General features: G+C 52.5%; 1 protein-coding gene across 1 annotated transcript in view; it reads right to left on the bottom strand.

Annotated features, from left to right (window-relative positions):
- LOC144266478 (uncharacterized) overlaps positions 1-27,524 on the bottom strand; it is a 46,565-nt gene that overhangs the window by 3,986 nt on the left and 15,055 nt on the right. Inside the window, exons 5-19 of the mRNA XM_077819917.1 lie at positions 26,290-26,433; positions 25,104-25,200; positions 22,254-22,381; positions 21,971-22,160; positions 21,732-21,882; positions 21,436-21,520; positions 20,284-20,409; positions 19,665-19,717; positions 7,796-8,021; positions 5,932-6,053; positions 5,608-5,760; positions 4,074-4,752; positions 2,713-2,856; positions 1,710-1,894; positions 1,527-1,624 (exon numbers count right to left, since the gene is read on the bottom strand). Coding sequence (XP_077676043.1) covers positions 1,527-1,624; positions 1,710-1,894; positions 2,713-2,856; positions 4,074-4,752; positions 5,608-5,760; positions 5,932-6,053; positions 7,796-8,021; positions 19,665-19,717; positions 20,284-20,409; positions 21,436-21,520; positions 21,732-21,882; positions 21,971-22,160; positions 22,254-22,381; positions 25,104-25,200; positions 26,290-26,433 — 2,581 coding nt within the window. The remainder of the gene's footprint in view (positions 1-1,526; positions 1,625-1,709; positions 1,895-2,712; positions 2,857-4,073; positions 4,753-5,607; positions 5,761-5,931; positions 6,054-7,795; positions 8,022-19,664; positions 19,718-20,283; positions 20,410-21,435; positions 21,521-21,731; positions 21,883-21,970; positions 22,161-22,253; positions 22,382-25,103; positions 25,201-26,289; positions 26,434-27,524) is intronic.

The following is a 27,524-nucleotide window of genomic DNA, read 5'->3' as shown; positions in this document are numbered from 1 at the left end:
GTCAAGCCAGGTATTCAGAACCTCTAAGGATGGAGATTCTGCCACTTCCCTAGGTAACCCATTCCAGTGCTTCACCACCCTCCTAGAGGGACAGTCCCGTCCCCAATAGCCATCCTAGACCTCCCCCACTGCAGCTTGAGACCATTGCTCCTTGTTCGGTCATCTGCCATCACTGAGAACAGCCAAGCTCCATCCTCCTTGGAACCCCTTCAGGTAGGGGAAGGCTGCTATCAAATCCCCCCTCACTTGTCTCTTCTGCAGACTAAATAAGCCCAGGTCCCTCAGCCTCTCCTCATAAATTATGTGCCCCAGCCCCCTAATCATTTTTGTTGCCCTCTGCTGGGCAATCTCCAAATTTTTCCACATCCTTTCTGTTGGTGAGGGCCCAAAACTGGACACAGTACTCCAGATGGGCTTCACCACTGCTGGTGAGAGGGGAATCATCACTTCCCTCCATCTGCTGGCAATGCTCCTACTAATGCACCCCAATATACCAGTAGCTTTCTTGGCAAGAAGGGCCCACTATTCATTCGTAGCCAGCTTCTCGTACACTGTAATCCCCAGGCCCTTGTCTGTAGAACTGCTGCTTAGCCAGTCGGTCCCCAGCCTGTACCAGTGAATGGGATTCTTCCCTCCTAAGTGCAGGACTCTGCACTCGTCCTTATTGAAGCTCAGATTTCTTTTAGCCCAATTTTCAATTTTTCTAGATCTCTCCCCCCAACTTAGTGTTATCCATTAACTTCCACCCTCAGCAAGCCATCCCATCATCCAGATCATTAATGATAATGAACAAAACCAACCCCAGGACAGACGCCTGGGGCATGCCGCTTGATACCAGCTGCCAACTAGACAGAGCTGTTGATTGCTACCCGTTGACCTTGATGATCTAGCCAGCTTTCGAGCCACCTTTAATTCATTCATCCAGCCCCTACTTCTTTAACTTGCTGTCAAGAACACTGTGGGAGTCTGTAACAAACTTTGTTCGAGTCAAGGTATATCATGTCCACCGCTTTCCCCACATGCACAGAGCCAGTTCTCATCATAGAAAGCAATCAGGTTGGTCAGGCATGACTTGCCCTTGGTGAATCCATTTTGGCTGGTCCTGATCACCTTCCTCTCCTCCAAGTGCTTCAGAATGGATTCCTTGACAACCTGCTGCAGGATTTTTCCAGGGACTGAGGTGAGGCTGACCAATGTTGGCATTTGATCAGACAACGTAAAACCCTGACTCTTGGACAGTCAGCTGCACAGAGTGTCCTTCCCTTCACAAAGCAAGATTTTGCCCCATGCCCCATTAGGGATCAGGTGCATATCCCCTTTTCTGAGTGTGGGGCAGCCTGAGACTGCAGGGAATCCACATCTGTAGAACATCCCCTAAGTCCTTTGGTGGTCAGGAGAGGCTGCTGGAAAATTGATGGATCAGATCTTTGCCAGGGGAAAGGATCTGGCCTCACGCTTCCACTGTGGAAGGGCTGAAGACTGCTCACCATCACTTCCTTGCTAGTCAACAGAGCAGGCCAACTTACATGAAGGTGCTGTCCCGGGTGATGGAGCCGTCCGGCCCAGTCCGGATGTCGATGCCAGAGATCAGCTGGTTCTCATAGATCAGTTTGTCATGGATCACCTGGAAGAGAGAGACATGGGGCAGGTTAGTCCCTCAAGACCCTGAGCAGAGCACTCACCCTGGCTTCCCGTGGGTGTCCCCTCACCTGGACTGTGGTGCCACACTGCATGAGGGGGAAGCGGAAGATCACAAAAGCCTCAGTCATCCTGATGGGGTCACACCCTGCCTGGGCATAGGCTAGCCGGACACTCTCCAGGATGATGGGGTGATCAGACATGTCCCTGGAGACCACCAGAACAAAGTGACCATCCAGGAGGCACTGAACAGTGACTGCAACACAAAGGAGCAGGATTAAGTATAGATGTTCCTGGTAGAGGAATTGGGCAAGAGTTCCATGCCACACTCAGGATGATAGATTGGAGAAGAGCCATGAGAAATATTAGAAAACAGGCCTTGTAGTGACCAAATTCTGTCTCTTTAGACAGAGAGAAGGTTAAGGGGTGACTTGATTACAGTCTAAGTATTTAAATAAGGTATAGATCTGAGAGCGAGGGTAGTTAACTCTTGGAATGGTTTGTCCAGGGTCATGGTGGATTCTCCATCACTGATAAGGCAAGACTGGATGTCTGCTAAGAGATCTGCTGGAGGAATTATTTCAGGGAAATCCTATAGCTTGTGTTATACAGGAAATCAGACTAGTGATCACAATGGTCCCTTCTGGCTTTGGAAGCTATCAAATGAAGCCCCATGGGGGTAAGTGGGTTTGTCTGAGACAGCATGATTGCAGCTCATGTTGTGCAGGAACGAGACACAAGCCGGCAGAGTTATCCATCGATCTGATGATGGAGCACCAGCCTGTACCGTCTGATGGTTCTTCCTCTGCCACCACACATTTGGTGTTGGCTCTCAAGATCTGCCAGGCATTGGGCAACTGAGGAGAGACCGTGATGTAGGAAGGAATCCCTTTGCACACAACTGATGCCAGCTGCAGCCTAGGGTGAGAGTTACAAAGACATTGCATCCAAGTCTAGTTCACCATGCTAGTAGGTGGTGACCAAACTCATCTGAGACGTACGGTGAGTCACCAAGCTTCCCAGGACAGAGATGACAAAAGGCTCCATAAACTGACATGAGGGCAGGTCTCCTACCTGTGTTGCCAAAGTAGCAGGGAATGGTGAGGTCAGTCTCATCATAACAGCAGCCAGCCTGGAAGCAAGCAGCTTGGCCTGGGGCATCCGCACAGGGCATCTTCCCAGCCACCACACGGCACTGCTCCTCTGTGAGATGCGCCCCTAGAACAGCAGGGTGTGGATTAAGGAGAGCTAGAGATCCTCTAAAGAGATCGCAAGAGACCCTTCCCCAGAGACTTTTTAAGATCTGTAGTGACCTCTGGACAAGTGGCTGACCTCAACACCAGTCCAACCCTCCTCCCCTTCCCCAAAGGGCTGCAAGAGCTCCCACAGTGGTCCTCCATCCCAGCTCACCCTGCCCCCCACAACCATAACCTCAAACCACATACCACCTCAGACAGCATTGTGCTCAGATCCCCACCCCTGTCCTCCAGATGTAGCATGTTGCCCTTCTCTGATAGCAGGCTTAACATGTCACTTGGAAATTCAGGCTCCTGATCTGCTGCTGTGTCAGAGGAGAGCCCCCACCTACACCCTACAGCCCCCTCAACACAGCCAGCAATGTGGTCAACTCTAATTTATCACTTAGCAGTTCTGAGGTGGGTTTCTCTAGCCATCTCATGAAATAGTGAGCAAACGCCTGCTCTATGAATTTTTCCTCTCTTGAAGTCACCATCTCCCTTTACGGATGATGGGGCAGAAGCTAGCAGGTTGGCCACCATTTCCCCATAGCCGATCAGAGGAAAGTGTCCCTCATAAACATGGCTGCGAATTTCTTTCATGAGACTGAAGCTGTACCTACAGGCAAAGTGGATGCCACTCTGGTTTAGGGGGAGGGCTAGACAGGACTCTAGGAGAGTGAGGGACTAAGAGCTGAGAAGAGCCTGTGTGAGACACATTGGGGGTGGGGGGAGAGGAGACAGATTGCAAGCAGATGTGGGGGTGAGATATGAAGGGATACAACATCAGATCCCAAACCCTGGGATAATGGAGGAACAGGGGAAGCCCCTCTGAGCAGCCAATGGCAAGGACACATTGGTGCATGTGTGACTGGATTTTGCGCCAAAGTAGCTCACAGACTTTGGAAGCAAGTGCCTTCCCCCTAAACTTCGAAAAACCAGAAGGCAAATAGCCACCCCTTCCCCTTCAAATAAACTGGGGGCGGGTGGGGGAAGAGCATGATTTCTAAACGAATCTCATTTTTGATTATGGCTTACAACACTGTCAACACCAGCTCTAACATGGCAGCCACAAGCAAGAGACAAGGTTCAGCTCCTCTGAAGACCACCACAGGAGTCAGAAGTGGACCATGAAACCTTCCATTAGAGGGGACCCACATGCACTCAAACCAGTTAGAGGTCACAGACACCCCCACACACCTATGTTGCTTGGTGGAGGATATATTTGGGGCACCGGGCGCACCAGGCCCGGCTGGGGCTGGGGCACCGGGCGCACCAGGCCCGGCTGGGGCACCGGGCGCACCAGGCCCGGCTGGGGCACCGGGCGCACCAGGCCCGGCTGGGGCACCGGGCGCACCAGGCCCGGCTGGGGCACCGGGCGCACCAGGCCCGGCTGGGGCACCGGGCGCACCAGGCCCGGCTGGGGCACCGGGCGCACCAGGCCCGGCTGGGGCACCGGGCGCACCAGGCCCGGCTGGGGCACCGGGCGCACCAGGCCCGGCTGGGGCACCGGGCGCACCAGGCCCGGCTGGGGCACCGGGCGCACCAGGCCCGGCTGGGGCACCGGGCGCACCAGGCCCGGCTGGGGCACCGGGCGCACCAGGCCCGGCTGGGGCACCGGGCGCACCAGGCCCGGCTGGGGCACCGGGCGCACCAGGCCCGGCTGGGGCACCGGGCGCACCAGGCCCGGCTGGGGCACCGGGCGCACCAGGCCCGGCTGGGGCACCGGGCGCACCAGGCCCGGCTGGGGCACCGGGCGCACCAGGCCCGGCTGGGGCACCGGGCGCACCAGGCCCGGCTGGGGCACCGGGCGCACCAGGCCCGGCTGGGGCACCGGGCGCACCAGGCCCGGCTGGGGCACCGGGCGCACCAGGCCCGGCTGGGGCACCGGGCGCACCAGGCCCGGCTGGGGCACCGGGCGCACCAGGCCCGGCTGGGGCACCGGGCGCACCAGGCCCGGCTGGGGCACCGGGCGCACCAGGCCCGGCTGGGGCACCGGGCGCACCAGGCCCGGCTGGGGCACCGGGCGCACCAGGCCCGGCTGGGGCACCGGGCGCACCAGGCCCGGCTGGGGCACCGGGCGCACCAGGCCCGGCTGGGGCACCGGGCGCACCAGGCCCGGCTGGGGCACCGGGCGCACCAGGCCCGGCTGGGGCACCGGGCGCACCAGGCCCGGCTGGGGCACCGGGCGCACCAGGCCCGGCTGGGGCACCGGGCGCACCAGGCCCGGCTGGGGCACCGGGCGCACCAGGCCCGGCTGGGGCACCGGGCGCACCAGGCCCGGCTGGGGCACCGGGCGCACCAGGCCCGGCTGGGGCACCGGGCGCACCAGGCCCGGCTGGGGCACCGGGCGCACCAGGCCCGGCTGGGGCACCGGGCGCACCAGGCCCGGCTGGGGCACCGGGCGCACCAGGCCCGGCTGGGGCACCGGGCGCACCAGGCCCGGCTGGGGCACCGGGCGCACCAGGCCCGGCTGGGGCACCGGGCGCACCAGGCCCGGCTGGGGCACCGGGCGCACCAGGCCCGGCTGGGGCACCGGGCGCACCAGGCCCGGCTGGGGCACCGGGCGCACCAGGCCCGGCTGGGGCACCGGGCGCACCAGGCCCGGCTGGGGCACCGGGCGCACCAGGCCCGGCTGGGGCACCGGGCGCACCAGGCCCGGCTGGGGCACCGGGCGCACCAGGCCCGGCTGGGGCACCGGGCGCACCAGGCCCGGCTGGGGCACCGGGCGCACCAGGCCCGGCTGGGGCACGTAGCGCATGGTCTCCTCTGGGGTTAAGTCACGTTCAGTGGGCTTAGGGCAGGTCATGTTCACATCATAGGTGGCAGCGACGGCCCTGGCGCTCAGCAGTTCCTCCACTCGGACTTGCAGGTGGTTACGCCCATCCTGCAATGTAGAGACACCAATCAGTCAGTATTGTGGCCTAACAGACTCTCTGTAGGCGCTAAGCACAGCGCCCCGCAGCTGCACAGGCTGCTGTGACTGCAGGTATGGACCCATCTCCAGCTTCTGTTGTTGCTCAGGTACACTGGGGTGAGGCGTGCCAACCCCCCTCACCTTCTTCTGCACATGACAGCCATTGTAGCCAGCTGAGAAGATCATCGCTCCTTCCTCGCCAGATGTGACCCAATGGAGACAAATGGAGCAGTTGGTAACTTCGAAGGGTGTCCCAAACTCATCTGTGGAGAGAGTCATACAGGTCGTGGGTAAGGAAAGCCCTTGATGAAGCTTAGCCAAGTAGCCATATTTGGAACAGTGACTGTGGTTTGTCACATCCTTCAGTTTAGTGGAGTTTAGCATGGTGGGAAGCAGCTCCAAAGGTACAGGACGGCCGTCATTTACCAAGTCTGACCTAGAGCCAGGAGTGTTAGGATATAGATGTTCAGGCCTGTCTGTAAAGGCCTATACTCTCAGAATTTAGGTGTATTCTTATCACTTGGCTAGTTCTAGAGGTATAAGAGAAAGAATCAAAATCACTGTCTGCTGGTGTAAGGGCCTTCTCTTACTGTGACAGTCTGAGGCCCTGTTCTTAGGCTAAGGCCTTTGGCTAAGCAAGAGAGGCAGCCATAAGCTGGGAAGCGAACGGTCACATCCTCACATTCCAAACTAGTCACATTGAAATAAGGGGCTATTGGGCTGTTAGGCACTATCAGGACAGGATTGTATTCCTATCACCTCCAGAGAAAGGGAAGTGCCTAGAAAATGTAAAAGGAAACTTAGTTTGATAGCATCCTGTCTGGCAAGAACTCACTCATCAATAGCTGGGATGTGAAATCCTCACTGCTATATTGTTTTGTCATTTATAGTTCCCACTTTGCTATTGTTTGTCTGTATAATCTCTGTCTGGTTCTGTGATTGTTTCTGTCTGCTCTATAATTAATTTTGCTGGGTGTAAACTCATTAAGGTGGTGGGATATAATTGGGTACATAATCATGTACCAATATGTTAGGATTGGTTAGTTACATTTCAGGAAAATGATTGGTTAAGGTATAGCTAAGCAGAACTCAAGTTTTACTATATAATCTGTAGTCAATAAGGAAGTGAGTGGGCGTGGGTGGGAGGGGATGAGAACAGGGGTGCGGAAATTGGAATCATGTTTTGCTAAAGGGGGAAATGGGAACAGGGAATGGGGGTAAGGAAATTGGAATAATGTTTGGCTGTGGGCAGGAATGGGAACAGGGACACAGGTGTAAGGCTCTGTGGTGTCAGAGCTGGGAAGGAGGACACTAAGGAAGGAAACTGGAATCATGCTTGCTGGAAGTTCCCCCCAATAAACTTCGAATTGTTTGCATCTTTGGACTTCGGGTATTGTTGCTCTCTGTTCATGCGAAAAGGACCAGGGAAGTAAGTGGGTGAAGGAATAAGCCCCCTAACAAGGAGGGCTGAGAGTGGCCGAGCCGAGCCAGGCCAGGCCATCCCATCCCGTGCTTGGGCATGACAACAGGGAGGTGATCGCCCACAGAGGGCGCAGGATCCAGGCATCTGGAGCTCAAAGGGCCGAGTTATACCAGAGCTTGGGATACCCAGACACATTTTAGTATGTCCTTTTACAGTCTCCCCCCAGCAGGGTTCCCTCTTTACCCTCTGCTATTTTGTGGGTCACGGTCAGCAGGCTGTTGTGAGGAAAGACTTTGCTACCTGGATTCAACGGTTAGCGCTATCTCCAGTCTTTTCTCCAGGGGACAGAAGCCACAGACTCTCACTTCAGGAGACCAGGGTACTCAAGATTTGAGGGTAACAGCCAGGCCACCAAAAAGCACTAGAGTAGGACCTTCTTGTTCCCTTCCGAAAGCTCTCATTACATACTGTAGAAGTAAGAGGTTTCCACAGGAGACCCATAAAACCCTCCTGCATGTCTAAGAGGGCAGACAAGCAGGAGGCTTCTTAGCTTTCTTATGAAGCAGCCAGGCAGCTACTTACCCACAACTTTGAAGCGGACGGTGCGGCCCTGGCTGGGAAAGACCAGCAGCTGCATCCCATAGTCTCCACAGTCATACTCATGTTGCAAGACAGAGAAACTGACCCTGTGGAAGTCCCCCTGCCCAAGGGCTATCCTTAGGGACCAGAGCAGTACTAAGCCCACAAAATACCTACAGCCCAGCCCCATGGCTGAAGATGCTAAGAAAGAAGCCCTGTCTAGCAGCCACTTCTCATAAGAGGGGAGGCTGTGGGACTGGGGCTTTGTAGGGAGAGTGGTGGGGAGGGGGCGGGGTGTGAATCAGATGAGCAGAGAGGCAGCACCTGGGGAGCTGCCTGGTGCTGGGGAGGGGCCGGGTGAAAAGTGCAAAGCTCAGGGTGAAAGGGAAACATAACCATCGAACCCTTCAGCACTAAGACCCCCCTCCCATTGAAGCCTCCTGTTACGCTACCTTTTCAGTGTTGCCAGCTCTCAGGATTTTATTGCAAGTCCCATGGTAACTGATGTTTTATTTCAAGCCCCATCTCCTGGAAACAAGGAACTAGCTGAGAACCTCAGTGTGCATTCAAAAGAAAAATAAGTTTCTTGCCCGCACAGTTGCAGAGAAAAGCTTAAAAACAGGGCTCAAGCACACCCCAAGTGCCCCAAAAATCAGAAGGCCAAGTTGCCTGGAATCGAGGGGTCTAGTCAGTGTATCCTTCTGGGATCGGATGATTTAGTTGGGGATTGGTCCTGCTCTGAGCAGGGGGTTGGACTAGATGACCTCTTGAGGTCCCTTCCAAGCCTGATATTCTATGATTCGAAGCGGGCGGGCAGGCACAAGGTCGAGTAAGTGTGTAGGTGGCCATGGTATTGAATGAGGCCTTTTTCTTTCTTGTTCTGTGGGATTAGGTTATTGAAAAACTGGAGTGGATACAGAGAAGAGTCACAAATGCAATTTGCCGGCTGGAAGAAGTGCCGGCTAGCAAGAGATTCTCAGTGCTCAGTCAGTTTAGGTTATCGAAAAGGAGATCAAGAAGTAGCTCAAGTACAGTGCCCAAGTACATTCATAGGGCGAAAAGACTGGCTATTAAAGGGCTCTTTAATCGAGTGGAGAAGGGTAGAACAAGATCCAGCGGTTGGAACTTGGAGCCAGCCAAATCCATGGACGATGCGTTCAATAGCCTGGGGAGGCTGTACCTCCGCAAAGAGCCCCGCGTGGCCCTGCCCATGCTCCGCCCAAGGCCCCCTCCTTCTGCTGCTGGTAGTTGGCCCCAGCCCAGGCAAGCAGCCTGCTCCTCTTCCGGGAAGCCTGCTGGGCTGGGGCTGGGGCTAGCGCGGCTAGGACTTGGGGTGGCTGGGGCCGCACCACCCAGTTCTCCAGGGCTGGGGGGAAAAGGAGGGCTGCCCGACGCCCACCCAGTGGTCTGGTGCTGGGCAGCAGCCCACCCACCCAGTGCTGCGGGGCTGATGGGGCAGCCTGTCTGGTGCTCTGGGTGTGTGTGTGTGCCCTGACGCTTTGGGGCTGGTGGTGCTTGGGCAACCTGGGATTGGAAGGCGGGGCTGGTAGCTGTGGAAGGGAGGGATTCTGGGCTTTGGGGTGGGGCCTGAGGCTGAAGGGTGGGCCGGGCCAGGGGCTAGCCTCCCCAAGCCTGTGGTTCACCCACCGTCCATGGCCAAATCTATGGTAGACGTAAGGCACACATTTTGAAGGGTGACTAACCCTTGGAACAGACGACCACTGGAAGTGATGGATTCTCAATCAGGCTATGTCTACACAGCTGCAGTGCTGCCCTGTAGTGCTGACACATACTGCAGCAACGCTGTCGTAAATCCACCGCTCCGAGAGGTAGGACGATGACAGACTTCTTCCAGTGAGCTCATGGCATCTACCCTGGGAGAGAGGTTGGATTAACTACGTCTCTCAGGAGGGTGAATTTTTTACAGCCCTGAGGGATACACCTGGGTCAACCTAACTTTCTAGTATAGACCAGCCCACAGGCGGCCTGTCTGGAAGACGCTTTACTCAGACACAAGTTATCGGGCTCCATGCAGAGGAAACAGGGTGACATTCTCTGGTCAGTGCTCTGCTGGAGGTCAGATTGGTTGATCTAAGGGTCCCTTCTGGCCTGAAAATCCATGAACCTATGAAAAAACCCCTCAAGTGTATTTTTTTGTGTGAAAAATCTCGAGATTTTTGCAGCAATCTCTTGATTTTTGGCTCTTTGGGGTTGGGGCTCCCCGTCTCATCTCCCTCGCTCTTTCTGCCCTTCTCACTGCTGAGAATATCGCCAACCCTCAGCGCTCAAAAATCATGAGTTCCCCCAAACTCCTGAGCGTCCCTTAAAAATCATGAGATTTTTAAAAAAACAAATTTGTGGCTATTTTAAAATGCTTTTCTGGCTTTTGAATCTGCGGAGGTCATGCTTTGAAGCTTCTCTGTCTCTACAGTTATTATGTATTTGTATTCCTGCAGTGCTTAAGAGCTCCGGTCATGGAGCAGGACCCCATTGGGCCAGGCACCATACAAACATAAAACAAAAAGATGAGGCTTGAAACCCGTTTTTTAAAAGGAAAGCTGATGTTCTGGTATGTTCACCTGATTCCAGAAGCTGGAGCTTTAAGAAAAGCACAAAGTATTGCATCACTCACAATAACATGATGAGAGTTGGTAACTCCGTCTCTGCTTCTTCCCTACTTCCCTGTTGTGTTGTGAACACTGGGGCGGGGGGGCATCGGGGGAGGAATGTAAAACTCACTCAGGGATGCTTTATCTTTGCGGCAGGGCAAGCAAGGTGTGTAGAGAAACTGCTCCTGTGACTGGGGAATGGAGAACGGGCCCCTGAGCCTGATGCTAACAGCTGCCAAACACGCCTCCCCCACAGCTCTGCTAGTACTCTTAACTCTGACCTACACACATGCTGCTAGTCTGGTCTTCTATCCCACTGCTCCGCACCCCCTTGCCCTGTATGTCAATCTCTGGCTTGCAATTTTAACTGCTCCTGCTTGGGCCCACACTGAGATTTAAACTCCATGATCTTCAGAGCGAAAACCAGGCGATTCTGAACGAAAAGGACTAACCATCTCTAGGGAGTGGCTGTAGCACTCTCATTAACATCCATGTGAACCAGCCCCTAGAGAGCAACAGATCCCCAAGCTCCCCCCATGCGGGCGACATCGTCATCTCCGTACAGGTGTAGTCCTGGCCCCTAGTCACCCTGGTGCTTTATCCCTTCACCAACCCCATAAGGGACACCTGCTGAGACCTAACATTACATGCCATACCTTTGGAAGGATCAGGCCTCCTCAGTGCTGAGTAGGGGGATCTGTGGGCAAAACCCAGGAGGTCCAGAAAACAGTGGTGTTAATTCACTAGGAACAGGGCTCTGGCGTGGTGCCAGGGGCTGATGGAGGTGCTATTGTTCTGATGAGGTGTGGAACTGAGGCCCGTGATTGTTAATGATTTTATAGCTCTTTTAAAATAAGATTAAGGGGGTTAGCCCTAGTGGCCTGTGCAGAGTCCAAGTTAGGGGTGAAACTAGTGAAAAAGCAGGGAGGCCTCATACCAGGCCTTGAAGAAACCTAACCTGGCCAAGTATGGAGCTCCACAGACCGAGGCAGGCCTCAGCCTGAGCTATGTGAAACCTGAGGATGGGATGTAAGGACACCTCAATAGGCTTAGGCCTCTTGAGCTTCTCTTGGCTGGTGGTTTTCCTAGCCTCCGTCTGTCTTTTTCTCATGGCACTGCTACCCCTCAGTACGTTTACAGTACAAAATTATTTCAAAATTATTCTATTCGAATTTTCGGAAGCTATTTTATACGTTCGGTCTTCTGTGTCCCTACTAAAGCGGGCGAATTTGGGAGACTGCGTCCACAGTACCAAGGCTGGCATCAAATGTCAGAGCGGAGCACTGTGGGTAGCTATCCCACAGTTCCCACAGTCCCTGCCGCCCATTGGAATTTTCTGGTAAGCTCCCAGTTAAGCATGATGGGGCAAAAACATTCTGGCGGGTGTTTCTGGGTGTGTGTCACCAGAAAGCTATGGCAGACAATCGTTTCGCCCCTTTTTGGCATGCAGACGCCATACTGCTTTCAGCAGACGGTGCATCGCTGCTCTCCTGCTACGACGAATCCACCTCTCCAGCTCAACTCTGCTCGGCCATTGTGAATCGAGCAACACAGCTTCTGTCGCCCACTCTGCTCTCCCGCTATTGCCACGCTTGCGAGCTTCTCCATGTTGTCTGTCCTGGGCTCCCACCTCTGTGAAAGCCACAGAAGACAACCATTGTCAGTCTTTGTTCGGCTACCGTGACCCAAACAGCACAGCTTCCGCTGCCACTCTGCTCTCCTGCGTTTCGCACCCCTTTTCCAGGATTACCCGTGCAAGCGCCATGGCCATGGAGCCCGATCAGAGCTCTGCTGCAATTTTGACCATTGTAAATACCTCATGCATTATGCAGCAGTATGTGCAGTACCTGCAAGACTGGGCAAGGAAGTGATGACAGCACGATTACTATACTGATGAGGACATGAACACAGACGGTACGGCATGTGGTGATTGGGAGATCATGGTGCTAATGGGGCAGGTTCATGCGGTGGAACGCCGATTCTGGGCCCAGGAAACAAGCACAGACTGGTGGGACCGCATAGTGTTGCAGGTATGGGATGATTCCCAGTGGCTGCGAAACTTTCGTATGCTTAAGGCCACTTTCATGGAACTTTGTGACTTGCTGTGCCCTGCCCTGAAGCGGAAAGACACCAAAATGAGAGCAGCCCTCACAGTTGAGAAGCAAGTGGCCATAGCCCTGTGGAAGCTTGCAATGCCCAACAGGTACCGGTCAGTCGGGAATCAGTTTGGAGTGGGGAAATCTACTGTGGGGGCTGCTGTGCTGCAAGTAGCCAATGCAATCAATGACCAGCTGCTATCAAGGCGAGTGACTTTGGGAAACGTGCAGACCATTGTGGATGGCTTTAATGTGCTGGGATTCCCTAAGTGCGGCGGGCAATAGACGGAACACATATCCCCATCTTCGCCCTGGAACATCAGGGCAGCCAGTAGATAAACCGCAAGGGGTACTTTTCCATGGTGCTGCAAGCACTGGTGGATCACAAGGAACGTTTCACCGACATCAATGTGGGATGACCTGGAAAGGTGCATGACGCTCGCATCTTGAGGAACTCTGGTCTGTTTGAACAGCTGCAGGAAGGAACTTACTTCCCAGACCGAAAATTACTGTTGGGGATGTTGAAATGCCTATAGTTATCTTGGGGGGCCCAGACTACCCCTAAATGCCATGGCTCATGAAGCCGTACATAGGCACCCTGGACAGTAGTAAGGAGCAGTTCAACTCTAGGCTGAGCAAGTGCAGAAAGGTGGCAGAATGTGCATTTGGACGTTTGAAAGCACGCTGGTGTAGTTTAGTGACTCGGTTAGATCTCAGCACAACCAATATTCCAATTGTAATTGCTGCTTGTTGTGTGCTCCACAATATCTGTGAGAGTAAGGGGGAGACATTTATGGCGGGGTGGGAGGTTGAGGCAAGTTGCCTGGTGACAAGTTTCACACAGCCAGACAACAGGGCTATTAGAAGAGCGCAGCAGGGCACGCTGCAGATCAGAGAAGCTTTGAAAGCCAGTTTCATGACTGGCCAGTGTACGCTGTGAGAGTTGTTGTTGTTTCTCTTAAAGTTACCTGCCCCCCCCATATATATATATGAAAGGAAATAAAGTCACAATTGTTTAATAACCGTTCCGTATTAGTTGTTGCACAAAACATTGAGAGAAATCAGAAGCTAGAGGGGGGTATTGGGTTAGGGGGGGTGGACGAGGAGGAGGGAAGGACTAATCCAGAAACCAAATCAAAATTTAGGATATGCCAGTTTTCTGCTGCTTGTGCAATCCTCTGGGGTTGACTGTGTTGGTCCCCGCAGCCCCCCCACCCCCCCGCCCTGTTCTTGGGCATCTGGGTGAGGAGGCGATGGATCTTGGGGAGGAGGGAGGGCGGTTATCCAGGGGCTGCAGCAGCAGTCTGTGGTCTTGCTGCCTTTCCCGCATTAGATCCACCATACAGCGGAGCATATCAGTTTGCTCCCCCATGAGCTTGACCATAGCATCCTGCCTGCTCTCATCGCCCACGTCCTTCCTCTCTTCATATTCATGTAATGCTTTACACGACTCTGCAATTGTTTGCGTCCATACACTCAACTGGGCCCTATCAATGCGGGAGGACTGCAAGAGCTCAGCAATCGTTGTCCCGAGTACATTTTTTCCACCTTCTAATCTGGACCAGCCTCTGGGATGGAGTAGATAGGGGCTGCATTGAAACATTTGCGCCTGCTGCAGGAGAAGAAAAAGGGAGGGTAGTATTTTAAAAGATACAGTTTAGAGAACAAAGGGGACGCTGTTTCTCAGTGAAACAGGCAATTCATAATACACAGCACGTGTTCTTTCTGTACAAGGTCTCATTTTGCCTCTCATACTGAAGTGCCTGCCACTTTGGTGTGAGTAAGCCATCACATGCGGCCGGGCAACAGAATTCAGCTTGCAGCTCCTTGATTTTTTTTGTACGACACTGTTCTGTGTCCCTGGAGTAGCCTCTTTCCGTCATGGCAGTGGAGAGTTTAATGGCTTAGCTAAACTGCAGTCCTGGAAAGCACAGTCCTGGAATGTAATGGCTTACATTACATTCCAGGACTGTGCTAATGTGTAATGGCTAACAGTAATGGCTTAGCTAAACTGCAGTCCTGGAAAGCACACTGCCCCCAACCATCACTGCCCATCAGCCAGTACTGACCCCCAGTTTTGCATCATTTAAATACACCATTGGGTTGTTGGAGGAAATAGCTTATTACTATTGTTCTATCCTGGCACAGATCAGTGCTGGCAATCCTGATGCAAAAATTGTAGCTTGCACCACTCCCTGTGGATTGTTTCTGGTACCCTAAGGCAATCATGTGTCTTACTTCTGTGCCAAGATGATACGAAGTCTTTCATGTGCACACAGGCACACATCCAGTTGCATGCAACTTGTATCTCCAGTGTTGCGTTATTGCTTATAGTTGGCTGTCCGCTGCCATTGTTGAGCTTTCAGGGAACCCCCTCTTTTCTGTCACAGACTTTAAGGCCAGAAGGGACCATCATGGTCATCTAATCTGCAAGCGCATTACAGGCTACAGAACCTCACCCACCCACTCCTGCAATACACCCATGACCTCTGTCTGAGTTAGTGATGTCCTCAAATAATGATATAAAGACAAAACTAAACAGAACCCCCACGTTTACATTAGCTTAAACCTGCAAGTGACCCGTGCCCTGTGCTGGAGAGGGCGGCAAACTCCCACCCACAGGGTCTCTGACATGGGGGAAATTCCTTCCCAATCCCCAAAATGGTGATCAGTGAGACCCTGAACATGTGAGCAAGACCCACCAGCTAGATACCTTGGAGAAAGAATTCTCTAGAGTAACTCAGAGCCCTCCCCATCTAGTGTCCTGTAACCAGCCATTGGAGAGATTTGCAGCTAGCAGTCACAGATCAGCCGTGTGCTATTGTAGGCAGTCTCATCCTACCATCCCCTTCATAAACTGATGAAGCTCAGTCTTGAGGCCAGTTATGCTTTTTACCCCCCCGCCCCAACTGCTCCCTTTCAAAGGTTGCTCCAGAACCTCCCTCCGCTGATGGAGAGGAGCTTTTGTCTAATCTAAAGCCTAAACTTGTTTATGGCCAGTTTATATCCATTTGTTCTTGTGTCTACATTGCCGCTTTTGTTAATTCCTCTGTAATAGTTATCCCTCTGATGCATTTAGAGAGAGCAGTCATCTCTCTCTCTCCTCAGCCTTCTTTTGGTTAGGCTAAATGAAAGTATTTCAGTCTCCTCTCCTAAGTGAGGTTTGTTAGGGGGCTTATTCCTTCACCCACTTACTTCCCTGGTCCTTCTCGCATGAACAGCGAGCAACAATACCCAAAGTCTAAAGGTGCAAACAATTCGATGTTTATTGGGGGGAACTTCCAGCAAGCATGATTCCGGTTCCCTTCCTTAGTATCCTCCTTTCCAGCTCTGACACCACAGAGCCTTACACCTGTGTCCCGTTCCTGCCCTTAGCCAAACATGATTCCAATTTCCTTACTCCCATTCCCCCCGCCCCACACACCCACCCCCATTTCCCCCACACACACCTGCCACCCACCCACCCCCTGATTGACTGCAGATTATATAGTGAAACTTGAGTTCTGCTTAGCTATACCTTAACCAATCTTTTTACTTAAATTTAACTACCCAATCCTATCATATTGTAACATGATTAGCCAACCAATTATATCCCACCACCTTAAGTAGTTGACCCCCAGCAAAATTAATTATACAGCAGACAGAAACAATCACAGAACCAGACAGAGATTATACAGACAGACAAACAATAGCAAAGTGGGAACTATAAATGACAAAACAATACAGAAGTGAGGATTTCACATCCCAGCTATTGATAAGTGAGTTCTTGCCAGGCAGGATGCTATCAAACTAAGTTTCCTTTTACATTTGCTAGGCACTTCCCTTTCTCTGGAGGTGCTAGGAATACAATCCTGTCCTGATAGTGCCTAACAGCCCAATAGCACCTTATTTCAATGTGACTAGTTTGGAATGTGAGGATGTGACCGTTCGCTTCCCAGCTTATGGCTGCTTCGCCAGAGGCCTTGGCCTCAGAACAGGGCCTCAGATTGTCACAGTAAGAGAAGGACCTTACACTGGCAGACAGTGATTTTGATGCTCTCTTTTATACCTCTCTAACTAGCTTAGTGATAAGAATAGGATATAGATATTCAGGCCTGTCTGCAAAGGCCTGTACTTTAAGAATTTAGGTGTATTCTTATCACTTGGCTAGTTCCAGAGGTATAAAAGAAAGAATCAAAACCACTGTCTGCGAGTGTAAGGGCCTTCTCTTACTGTGACAGTTTGTGGCCCTGTGCTTAGGCTTAGGCCTTTGGCTAAGCAGCAGAGGCAGCCATAAGCTGGGAAGCGAACGGTCACATCCTCAGATTCCAAACTAGTCACATTGAAATAAGGTGCTATTGGGCTGTTAGGCACTATCAGGACAGGATTGTATTCCTATCACCTCCAGAGAAAGGGAAGTGCCTAGAAAATGTAAAAGGAAACTCAGTTTGATAGCATCCTACCTGGCAAGAACTCACTCATCAATAGCTGGGATGTGAAATCCTCACTTCTGTATTGTTTTGTCATTTATAGTTCCCACTTTGCTATTGTTTGTCTGTCTGTATAATCTCTGTCTGGTTCTGTGATTGTTCCTGTCTGCTCTATAATTAATTTTGCTGGGTGTAAACTACTTAAGGTGGTGGAATATAATTGGTTACATAATCATGTACCAATACGTTAGGATTGGTTAGTTAAATTTCAGGAAAATGATTGGTTAAGGTATAGCTAAGCAGAACTCAAGTTTTACTATATAATCTGTAGTCAATGAGGAAGTGACTGGGTGTGGGAAATGGGAGCAGGGAATAGGGTAAGAAAATTGGAATCATGTTTTGCTAAAGGGGGAAATGGGAACAGGGAATAGGAGTAAGGAAGTTGGAATCATGTTTGGCTAAGGGTAGGAATGGGAACAGGGACACAGGTGTAAGGCTCTGTGGTGTCAGAGCTGGGAAGGAGGATACTAAGGAAGGAAACTGGAATCATGCTTGCTGGAAGTTCAACCTAATAAACATTGAATTGTTTGCACCTTTGGACTTCGGGTATTGTTGCTCTCTGTTCATGCGAGAAGGACCAGGGAAGCAAGTGGGTGAAGGAATAAGCCCCCTAACAAATACACCTAAATTCTTAAAGTACAGGCCTTTGCAGACAGGCCTGAATATCTATATCCTAACAAGGTTATCCATTTCTCTGGATATACTAGTAGCCCTTCTCCATATCTGGTCCAGTTTGAATTCATCTTACACATGGGAGACCAGAATTGCACACAGTATTCCAGATGAGGTCTCACCAGTGCCTTGTATAATGGTACTAGCACTTCCCGGTCTCCACTGGAAATACCTCACCCGAGTATCCCATGACTGGGTGAGCCTTGTTCCCAGCTGCATCAGAGTGAAATCTCAGAGTCATCCTGTGATCAAGCAATACACCCAAGTCTTTCTCCTTCTCTGTTGCTTCTAGGAGAAGAGTGCCCGGCTTTCAGCAATAATTCTCATGGTTAGTCCCCAAGTACATGATTTAAGCACAGAAGCAACGGCCTTTACAACTACAGCACGATCTTTATGCTACTTTGAAAGTTTAGCAAATGGCAAATTCATTGCCTTGTGCCTATAAACCACCAGGCTTCCATTCATTATTGTGCCAAGCCATCACACAATGCTTTTTGCAGGGAGTAACAAAAAGCATGATCCCTGCTGCCATCCTCTTACAGTCCAAGACTCCGACCTTGCAACACTCCATTTTGGGATGCAGGAGTACACAGGTGCACCCAGTCAGGCAGAGCAGGGACTCAAACCCATGTCTCCTAGATCTCAGGCGAGTGCCCATGCATTTCTAGGATACACATGCCTTTCTGCTTTTTCCATGAAGAGTTTTGAGGCATTGGTTTTGCCTACTGCAGAATGAACATTGATATTTAATAAACAGTTTGTGTTGCTTGGCCAGCCCTCAGCACGTGCTTAACTCCATGCATGCGTGAAGTCCCCATGAAGTCATTACCACATGCACATTAAGTGTCTGCAGGATCTGGTCCCACAGTAGGCTACCCTAGAAGATGCTCATAGAGGGGTTAGAACAGTTACACCACGTTAGCGTGACAGTCCCTGTGGGTTCTACAGTAGGTGGAGGGTGTTGACATGGTAGGAGCAGTGGGAGAGAGGATTTTAGCTGTTGGAAGGGGATTTGGAGAGGAGCTGGAGGGCTGTAGTTTCCCCAGGCGAGATAGAAGGAAACTAATGCAAATGGAGAAGGGTAGATTGCCGTGTAGACAGAGGTGAGTGCGTAGATGTAGCCGAGGTAGCTTTGGCCTAGCCAGATCAAGCAGTAGAGCAACAGCAGCACAGGCTACCCACTGGAGTACGACCCAGAGTCCCAGCTAGTCTTGTATAGGCCATGCTTCCACTACCGTTATTTCAACTAGCTTGATGAAAGCTAGCTCACTTGGGTCTGTGTGTGCACGCACTACAGCCATGCTTTGGAGTGCCCCATAGATATAGCTTAAGGGTCAAGAAGCAGGAGATACCAGTTATGGGGCAGATCCCAGCTGTCAGGCAGGATGCTTAAGGTCTTGAAGCATCACGTTTCCCAGTCACTAACACAATGGGGAAATCTTCTCCACCTCCTGTAAGCTAGGGGCTGGCCACAGCCCCCACAGAAGACACAAGGGTTTCTTGTTACCAGACTTAGGCTTGTCCCCCAGCTGGCTCACATGGACTTCATGTGAGACTGGCAAGCGCCAGTAGTTCTTATTGCGTGCCCAGTGGAGTTAGAATCCAGCTATTCACAGTAAAGTTAATCAAAAAGTCTCTAGTTCGGCTGAGTGGCTTCCCCTCCCCCCAGATAGGACCCCAGGAGTGAGAGAAAGCCATTTGATTTACCTTGTCTAGTGCTAGCTTGCAGTCTTCTTCCTGTCCTCTATGCCACATCCTATTCTGGTGTCTATCCCTGCAGAGAGGTCTGTTCTGCTGCTGAATGGGGAAGAGCTACAAGGCCAGTAGTAGACCCCTGGCCTCAACAACTGCTGTTCCCTCCCCCAGAGGGACACACGCTACCACAAGACAGTAGTGCACTCCAGAGATTTTATTTCTGCTCCTCTCCCTTATTTTACAGTCATCTGCCATGGAAGATTTGGGACCTTGTCATCCAGCTGCTTCTCCTATGGAGTAGTGTCACAGTAACGAGAGAAGCCACAACCACCAATGAAAGCATGGCCAGAAGCACCAGGGTCAGGTCCAGTCTGGAGACAGGGTCTGGAGGAGGAGGAGGAGGAGAGGTTAAGACAATCCAGATTTCTGTAGGGTCTAAAGTGTGGAGATGACACCTAGACTTCCCTGCCCCAGTGGTGCTCCCCCTACCGCTTAGGCCAGCCTTCATCAGAAAGATACTTGAATTGTCAACTCACTTTTTAGACTGTGAGCCAGCACCACCATCCCATTGATAGCCATCCAATAGAGGGCAGAGGCAATGCTAGCCCCAGTGCATTGAGTGCCACAGAGGCTCAGGGCATACAAGTCACCATTGAGGTGCCATAGTGTCCCCCCCGCCTCCCCCAAGTTTGCTGGTTTTTGAGACATCCTATGAATGTCCATAGGATAAGGATATAACCCAACATTGGCCCACTCATAGGAAGCACTCACAGGTATGGTGTCAGCCAGCATTAGCTTACATATGGATCATCAAGGAGTGACTTCTGCATGTAGCCCCCCTCCCCCCATGAACATTTATATTAGAACCCCCTAGACAGCACTGACTTGCTGTATTCCAGGTTACTGTGCAAGATGCCAGTTGTCCTACTAGGGTTTAACAGAAACCTCACCCTTGTTCTCATAGACGTGCTCTCTCCACGGCTCAGGGCTCTCCTGGAAGATCACAGGGCCAGGAGAACTCACCAGGTCCTGGGGCTCTCCTGTCCCATTGTTGATATCCAGGAACCGGCGGCCTCCTGGCAGATGGAATGGAGAGTTAGGGAGCTGTCTGTCCAGCGCACTCACAACCAGAGGGCCCATCGTGATGAAATGCAGCGTCACCATGGACTCAACCATGAGCCCTTACAGGCCTCCTGACAGGTTGTGGTACCAGGTATTAGATCTTCCTGAATTGCTTATTTGAAGTGTGGGAGAAGTTGGGAAGAAAGGCCATTTCATCAGGAGCAGCAGACGCTCCACTCTCCAGAGGCAATTTCTAGTATTGTCTCCTACATAGGGCAGTTGTAGGAGATTAGGCCATTTACCTCTTCGTGTTAGCCCATCATACCCTAGCTCGCGCTACAGGACATGGTAGAGGTACCTAACGAGCTGGGCTGAACGCCTTGCAGTCAGTGTATAGCACAGGGCTGGGCAAACTTTTTGGCCTGAGGGCCACATTAGCACTGTAAAACTATATGGAGGGCCAGGTAGGGAAGGCTGTGCCTCCCCAAAGAGCCTGGCTCCCTCCCAATTCCTGCCCCCCTGACTGCCCACCTCAGAAACCCCCTCTGCCCCCCAACTCCTTGTCTCCTGACTGCCCCCTCCCAGGACCCCTGCCCCTAACTGCCCCCTGGGACCACACCCCTATCCAACCCCCTGCTCCCTGACAGCCCCCGCTGGACTCCAATGACTATCCAATGCCCCCTGACTGCCCCCCCGAACCTCTGCCCAATCCAACCAGCCCCTGTCCTGACTGCCCCCTGGCACCCTCTGCCCCTTTTCCAATCCCAACCCCTTATGATGCTGCTCAGAGCAGTGGGACCTCACAGCTCCTACCGGAGCAGAGTGCTGGAGGCGTGCTGAGGCTGCGAAGGAGAGGAACAGCACAGGAGGGGCTGGGGGCTTGTCTCCTCGGCCGGGAACTCAGGGGCTGGGCAGGATGGTCCTGCGGGTGGTAGTTTCCCCATGGCAGGACAGGCAGATCTCTGTTCACTATGAGTCCTCTGGTATTTGGGATGGGAGCTTGTAGAAACCCACATGGATTTCAGACCACTCCGACTTACTTGTAGCAGCTCCTGATGGGCACATGGTCCTGCAGGGCTCCAGCCGGGAGGGGTAGCAAGCTGAGGCGCTACAGTAAATGTACACCTAAAATCCACACAAGTGAGAATGGAGTTAGTGAGTGACTGGCCAGTGCTGGTAGGAGGCAGGAAGCAGATCCACAGCGATCAGTTTGGTTCTGCATGTGCAGCGCCTCAGCAGAGGCTGAGGAGGTCAGGACCTGACTCAGATAGGAGCTCCTGCCCCTGCACTCCGACTTACCCCTCCTCACCCGCTTTACATGTGGGCCCCTTCTCACCTCTCCCTCAAGTGCCACCTGGGAGGCGGAGTCCACAAAGGCAAAAGTGGAGAGGACGAAGCGCTGGTGGTGAGTCGGGAAGGGCAGCTCAGATGAGGCCGGGCCCACGGGCACAAGCTGGGTTCTGTAGTTGTCTCCCAGGAACGGGCACCTGGGAGCAAGACATGAGAGAAGGGTGGACCAAGGAAACCGCCTTCCTCCTCCCCAAGCCATGCTCCCCCTCCATCCCAGCCACTCACCCGTCCACCAGGATGGGCCACTGCGGCTGCTGCAGGGGGTTAGCGCTTGGGGTGGCCCAGCACTGGTGCAGAACCAGAACCAGGGACGGGTCTGTTCTGTGCAGGATGCGAACCTCCATGTAGACAGGGTCCCTGAGCACCTTCACCACAGGGTAGTCTCTCTCTGTGAGATAGGATCTGTAGCTCGGGTCTGTGAGGGAGAGGGTAGGAGGAGAGCAGAGCTGAGACATCTGTGGTCCTTCAGGGGGATGGGATCTCCGTGCTGGAGTGAGGGGTCACCTACCTGTGGCGATGCGCAGCTCAAGCCGGAGGGGTCCTGCCTGGGTGACTGGAGCAGGTGTGGGGGGCAAGAAGACCTCGACCTGGACTGGCAGAAAGTCACTGGCATTGTAGATGCAGCGAGCATGGAGGCTGCACAGGAGAGAGCAGAGGGAGGAGACAGGGGCTGATGTTCTGTGACTTCAGATTGAGGCCACGTGGTTTGTGGCAGTGACCTTATTAGTGCTTGAGACAAGCAGGATCAGGCCCTATCAGTACCTGGATGGGAGACATCCAAGGATGCTAGTGGATCAACCCTTTTAGCAACTCAGATGTTCTTCCCTCCAACTCAGGGAGTCAGCAGGAGTGTCTGAGCACGGCCACATGGGGGCCTTCTCAGACAGGCTAGAAGCACCTGCTTACTTGTCCTCACATCTCTTTTGGCAGCATTCTCAATGTAAGCAGGGGAATAGTCCTGCTCTTGTGGGGAACTTTCCTGGCTTCTGCACTACCCCAGTGAAGTGGGCTAGCGAAAGGATCCGAGTCCTCGCTCCCACTTCCTTTATCCAGTGGCCTCCCTGCCCTTCAGGGCTCCCCTCCACTCTCCTGTCTGGCAGAGTCCTCGTAACCCCAACAAGGCTAGGCCCAGGATTCTGGGGGGCGGGGGCTCGACCCCCAACCCTGCTGTGGTCACCTAGGACAGGGGCTAGGGTGTCCCCACTCCGGGGTGCTCTCTCTGCACTGGGCACTTCTGACCCATGACCATTACATACAAGGTAAAGCAAATGCAAGTTATTTAATCAACTATTTTAGAAAGAAGGAAAAATGGGAAAGGTTAAAGGAAACACATGACCTGACTGTGTGACCCAGGCAAATCCAGTTCACATGGAGGACAGGACCTCCCTGGCCTCCTGACTCTGATTAGCCTGCCCACCCTGTCATTCAGGCTGACCTGGAGCATTGGCCTCTCCCCATTGTTCCTGGGGACTGTCACTCTCAGGGTCCTGATTTCCCATAGATCCTTCCCCTTTTAGTACTGGGAGCTAGCCAACCAGTACACCCCACTGAATGTTAGTAAGGGGGCAACAGTCCTTACATCAAGTTTGCCACCAACTGTTATCCAAGCTTTCTTTCTACCAACCCTGTAGGGAGTTATTAGTCCCTCAGGGTGGCCCCATGGAGCCCTTCTCGGGTCAGGCTGGCTGTGCCTACTTGCCATTGGAGATTGCATAGCAAGTGGCATTTACAATCATAAGATTAGGATTGGAAGAGCCCTCAGGTGGTCAGCTAGTCCAACCCGCTGCTCAAAGCAGGACCAACCCCAACTAAATCATCCCAGCCAGGGCTTGGTCAAGCCAGGTATTCAGAACCTCTAAGGATGGAGATTCTGCCACTTCCCTAGGTAACCCATTCCAGTGCTTCACCATCCTCCTAGAGGGACAGTCCCGTCCTCAATAGCCATCCTAGACCTCCCCCACTGCAGCTTGAGACCATTGCTCCTTGTTCGGTCATCTGCCATCACTGAGAACAGCCAAGCTCCATCCTCCTTGGAACCCCTTCAGGTAGGGGAAGGCTGCTATCAAATCCCCCCTCACTTGTCTCTTCTGCAGACTAAATAAGCCCAGGTCCCTCAGCCTCTTCTCATAAATTATGTGCCCCAGCCCCCTAATCATTTTTGTTGCCCTCTGCTGGGCAATCTCCAAATTTTTCCACATCCTTTCTGTTGGTGAGGGCCCAAAACTGGACACAGTACTCCAGATGGGCTTCACCACTGCTGGTGAGAGGGGAATCACCACTTCCCTCCATCTGCTGGCAATGCTCCTACTAATGCACCCCAATATACCAGTAGCTTTCTTGGCAAGAAGGGCCCACTATTCATTCGTAGCCAGCTGCTCGTACACTGTAATCCCCAGGTCCTTGTCTGTAGAACTGCTGCTTAGCCAGTCGGTCCCCAGCCTGTACCAGTGAATGGGATTCTTCCCTCCTAAGTGCAGGACTCTGCACTTGTCCTTTTTGAAGCTCAGATTTCTTTTAGCCCGATTTTCAATTTTTCTAGATCTCTCCCCCCAACTTAGTGTTATCCATTAACTTCCACCCTCAGCAAGCCATCCCATCATCCAGATCGTTAATGATAATGAACGAAACCAACCCCAGGACAGACGCCTGGGGCATGCCGCTTGATACCAGCTGCCAACTAGACAGAGCTGTTGATTGCTACCTGTTGACCTTGATGATCTAGCCAGCTTTCGAGCCACCTTTAATTCATTCATCCAGCCCCTACTTCTTTAACTTGCTGTCAAGAACACTGTGGGAGTCTGTAACAAACTTTGTTCGAGTCAAGGTATATCATGTCCACCGCTTTCCCCACATGCACAGAGCCAGTTCTCATCATAGAAAGCAATCAGGTTGGTCAGGCATGACTTGCCCTTGGTGAATCCATTTTGGCTGGTCCTGATCACCTTCCTCTCCTCCAAGTGCTTCAGAATGGATTCCTTGACAACCTGCTGCAGGATTTTTCCAGGGACTGAGGTGAGGCTGACCAATGTTGGCATTTGATCAGACAACGTAAAACCCTGACTCTTGGACAGTCAGCTGCACAGAGTGTCCGTCCCTTCACAAAGCAAGATTTTGCCCCATGCCCCATTAGGGATCAGGTGCATATCCCCTTTTCTGAGTGTGGGGCAGCCTGAGACTGCAGGGAATCCATATCTGTAGAACATCCCCTAAGTCCTTTGGTGGTCAGGAGAGGCTGCTGGAAAATTGATGGATCAGATCTTTGCCAGGGGAAAGGATCTGGCCTCACGCTTCCACTGTGGAAGGGCTGAAGACTGCTCACCATCACTTCCTTGCTAGTCAACAGAGCAGGCCAACTTACATGAAGGTGCTGTCCCGGGTGATGGAGCCGTCCGGCCCAGTCCGGATGTCGATGCCAGAGATCAGCTGGTTCTCATAGATCAGTTTGTCATGGATCACTTGGAAGAGAGAGACATGGGGCAGGTTAGTCCCTCAAGACCCTGAGCAGAGCACTCACCCTGGCTTCCCGTGGGTGTCCCCTCACCTGGACTGTGGTGCCACACTGCATGAGGGGGAAGCGGAAGATCACAAAAGCCTCAGTCATCCTGATGGGGTCACACCCTGCCTGGGCATAGGCTAGCCGGACACTCTCCAGGATGATGGGGTGATCAGACATGTCCCTGGAGACCACCAGAACAAAGTGACCATCCAGGAGGCACTGAACAGTGACTGCAACACAAAGGAGCAGGATTAAGTATAGATGTTCCTGGTAGAGGAATTGGGCAAGAGTTCCATGCCACACTCAGGATGATAGATTGGAGAAGAGCCATGAGAAATATTAGAAAACAGGCCTTGTAGTGACCAAATTCTGTCTCTTTAGACAGAGAGAAGGTTAAGGGGTGACTTGATTACAGTCTAAGTATTTAAATAAGGTATAGATCTGAGAGCGAGGGTAGTTAACTCTTGGAATGGTTTGTCCAGGGTCATGGTGGATTCTCCATCACTGATAAGGCAAGACTGGATGTCTGCTAAGAGATCTGCTGGAGGAATTATTTCAGGGAAATCCTATAGCTCGTGTTATACAGGAAATCAGACTAGTGATCACAATGGTCCCTTCTGGCTTTGGAATCTATCAAATGAAGCCCCATGGGGGTAAGTGGGTTTGTCTGAGACAGCATGATTGCAGCTCATGTTGTGCAGGAACGAGACACAAGCCGGCAGAGTTATCCATCGATCTGATGATGGAGCACCAGCCTGTACCGTCTGATGGTTCTTCCTCTGCCACCACACATTTGGTGTTGGCTCTCAAGATCTGCCAGGCATTGGGCAACTGAGGAGAGACCGTGATGTAGGAAGGAATCCCTTTGCACACAACTGATGCCAGCTGCAGCCTAGGGTGAGAGTTACAAAGACATTGCATCCAAGTCTAGTTCACCATGCTAGTAGGTGGTGACCAAACTCATCTGAGACGTACGGTGTGTCACCAAGCTTCCCAGGACAGAGATGACAAAAGGCTCCATAAACTGACATGAGGGCAGGTCTCCTACCTGTGTTGCCAAAGTAGCAGGGAATGGTGAGGTCAGTCTCATCATAACAGCAGCCAGCCTGGAAGCAAGCAGCTTGGCCTGGGGCATCCGCACAGGGCATCTTCCCGGCCACCACACGGCACTGCTCCTCTGTGAGATGCGCCCCTAGAACAGCAGGGTGTGGATTAAGGAGAGCTCGAGAGCCTCTAAAGGGATCGCAAGAGACCCTTCCCCAGAGACTTTTTAAGATCTGTAGTGACCTCTGGACAAGTGGCTGACCTCAACACCAGTCCAACCCTCCTCCCCTTCCCCAAAGGGCTGCAAGAGCTCCCACAGTGGTCCTCCATCCCAGCTCACCCTGCCCCCCACGACCATAACCTCAAACCACATACCACCTCAGACAGCATTGTGCTCAGATCCCCACCCCTGTCCTCCAGATGTAGCATGTTGCCCTTCTCTGATAGCAGGCTTAACATGTCACTTGGAAATTCAGGCTCCTGATCTGCTGCTGTGTCAGAGGAGAGCCCCCACCTACACCCTACAGCCCCCTCAACACAGCCAGCAATGTGGTCAACTCTAATTTATCACTTAGCAGTTCTGAGGTGGGTTTCTCTAGCCATCTCATGAAATAGTGAGCAAACGCCTGCTCTATGAATTTTTACTTTCTTGAAGCCACCATCTCCCTTTACGGATGATGGGGCAGAAGCTAGCAGGTTGGCCACCATTTCCCCATAGCCGATCAGAGGAAAGTGTCCCTCATAAACATGGCTGCGAATTTCTTTCATGAGACTGAAGCTGTACCTACAGGCAAAGTGGATGCCACTCTGGTTTAGGGGGCGGGCTAGACAGGACTCTAGGAGAGTGAGGGACTAAGAGCTGAGAAGAGCCTGTGTGAGACACATGGTGGGGGGGGGGGAGAGGAGACAGATTGCAAGCAGATGTGGGGGTGAGATATGAAGGGATACAACATCAGATCCCAAACCCTGGGATAATGGAGGAACAGGGGAAACCCCTCTGGGCAGCCAATGGCAAGGACACATTGGTGCATGTGTGATTGGATTTTGCGCCAAAGTAGCTCACAGACTTTGGAAGCAAGTGCCTTCCCCCTAAACTTTGAAAAACCAGAAGGCAAATAGCCACCCCTTCCCCTTCAAATAAACTGGGGGCGGGTGGGGGAAGAGCATGATTTCTAAACGAATCTCATTTTTGATTATGGCTTACAACACTGTCAACACCAGCTCTAACATGGCAGCCAC

Source organism: Eretmochelys imbricata, chromosome 6, assembly GCF_965152235.1.
Source record: "Eretmochelys imbricata isolate rEreImb1 chromosome 6, rEreImb1.hap1, whole genome shotgun sequence".
In the NCBI taxonomy this organism is placed as follows: domain Eukaryota; kingdom Metazoa; phylum Chordata; order Testudines; family Cheloniidae; genus Eretmochelys; species Eretmochelys imbricata.
The sequence above is the reverse complement of the archived record's forward strand: the minus strand, read 5'-3'. Positions and strand labels throughout refer to the sequence as shown.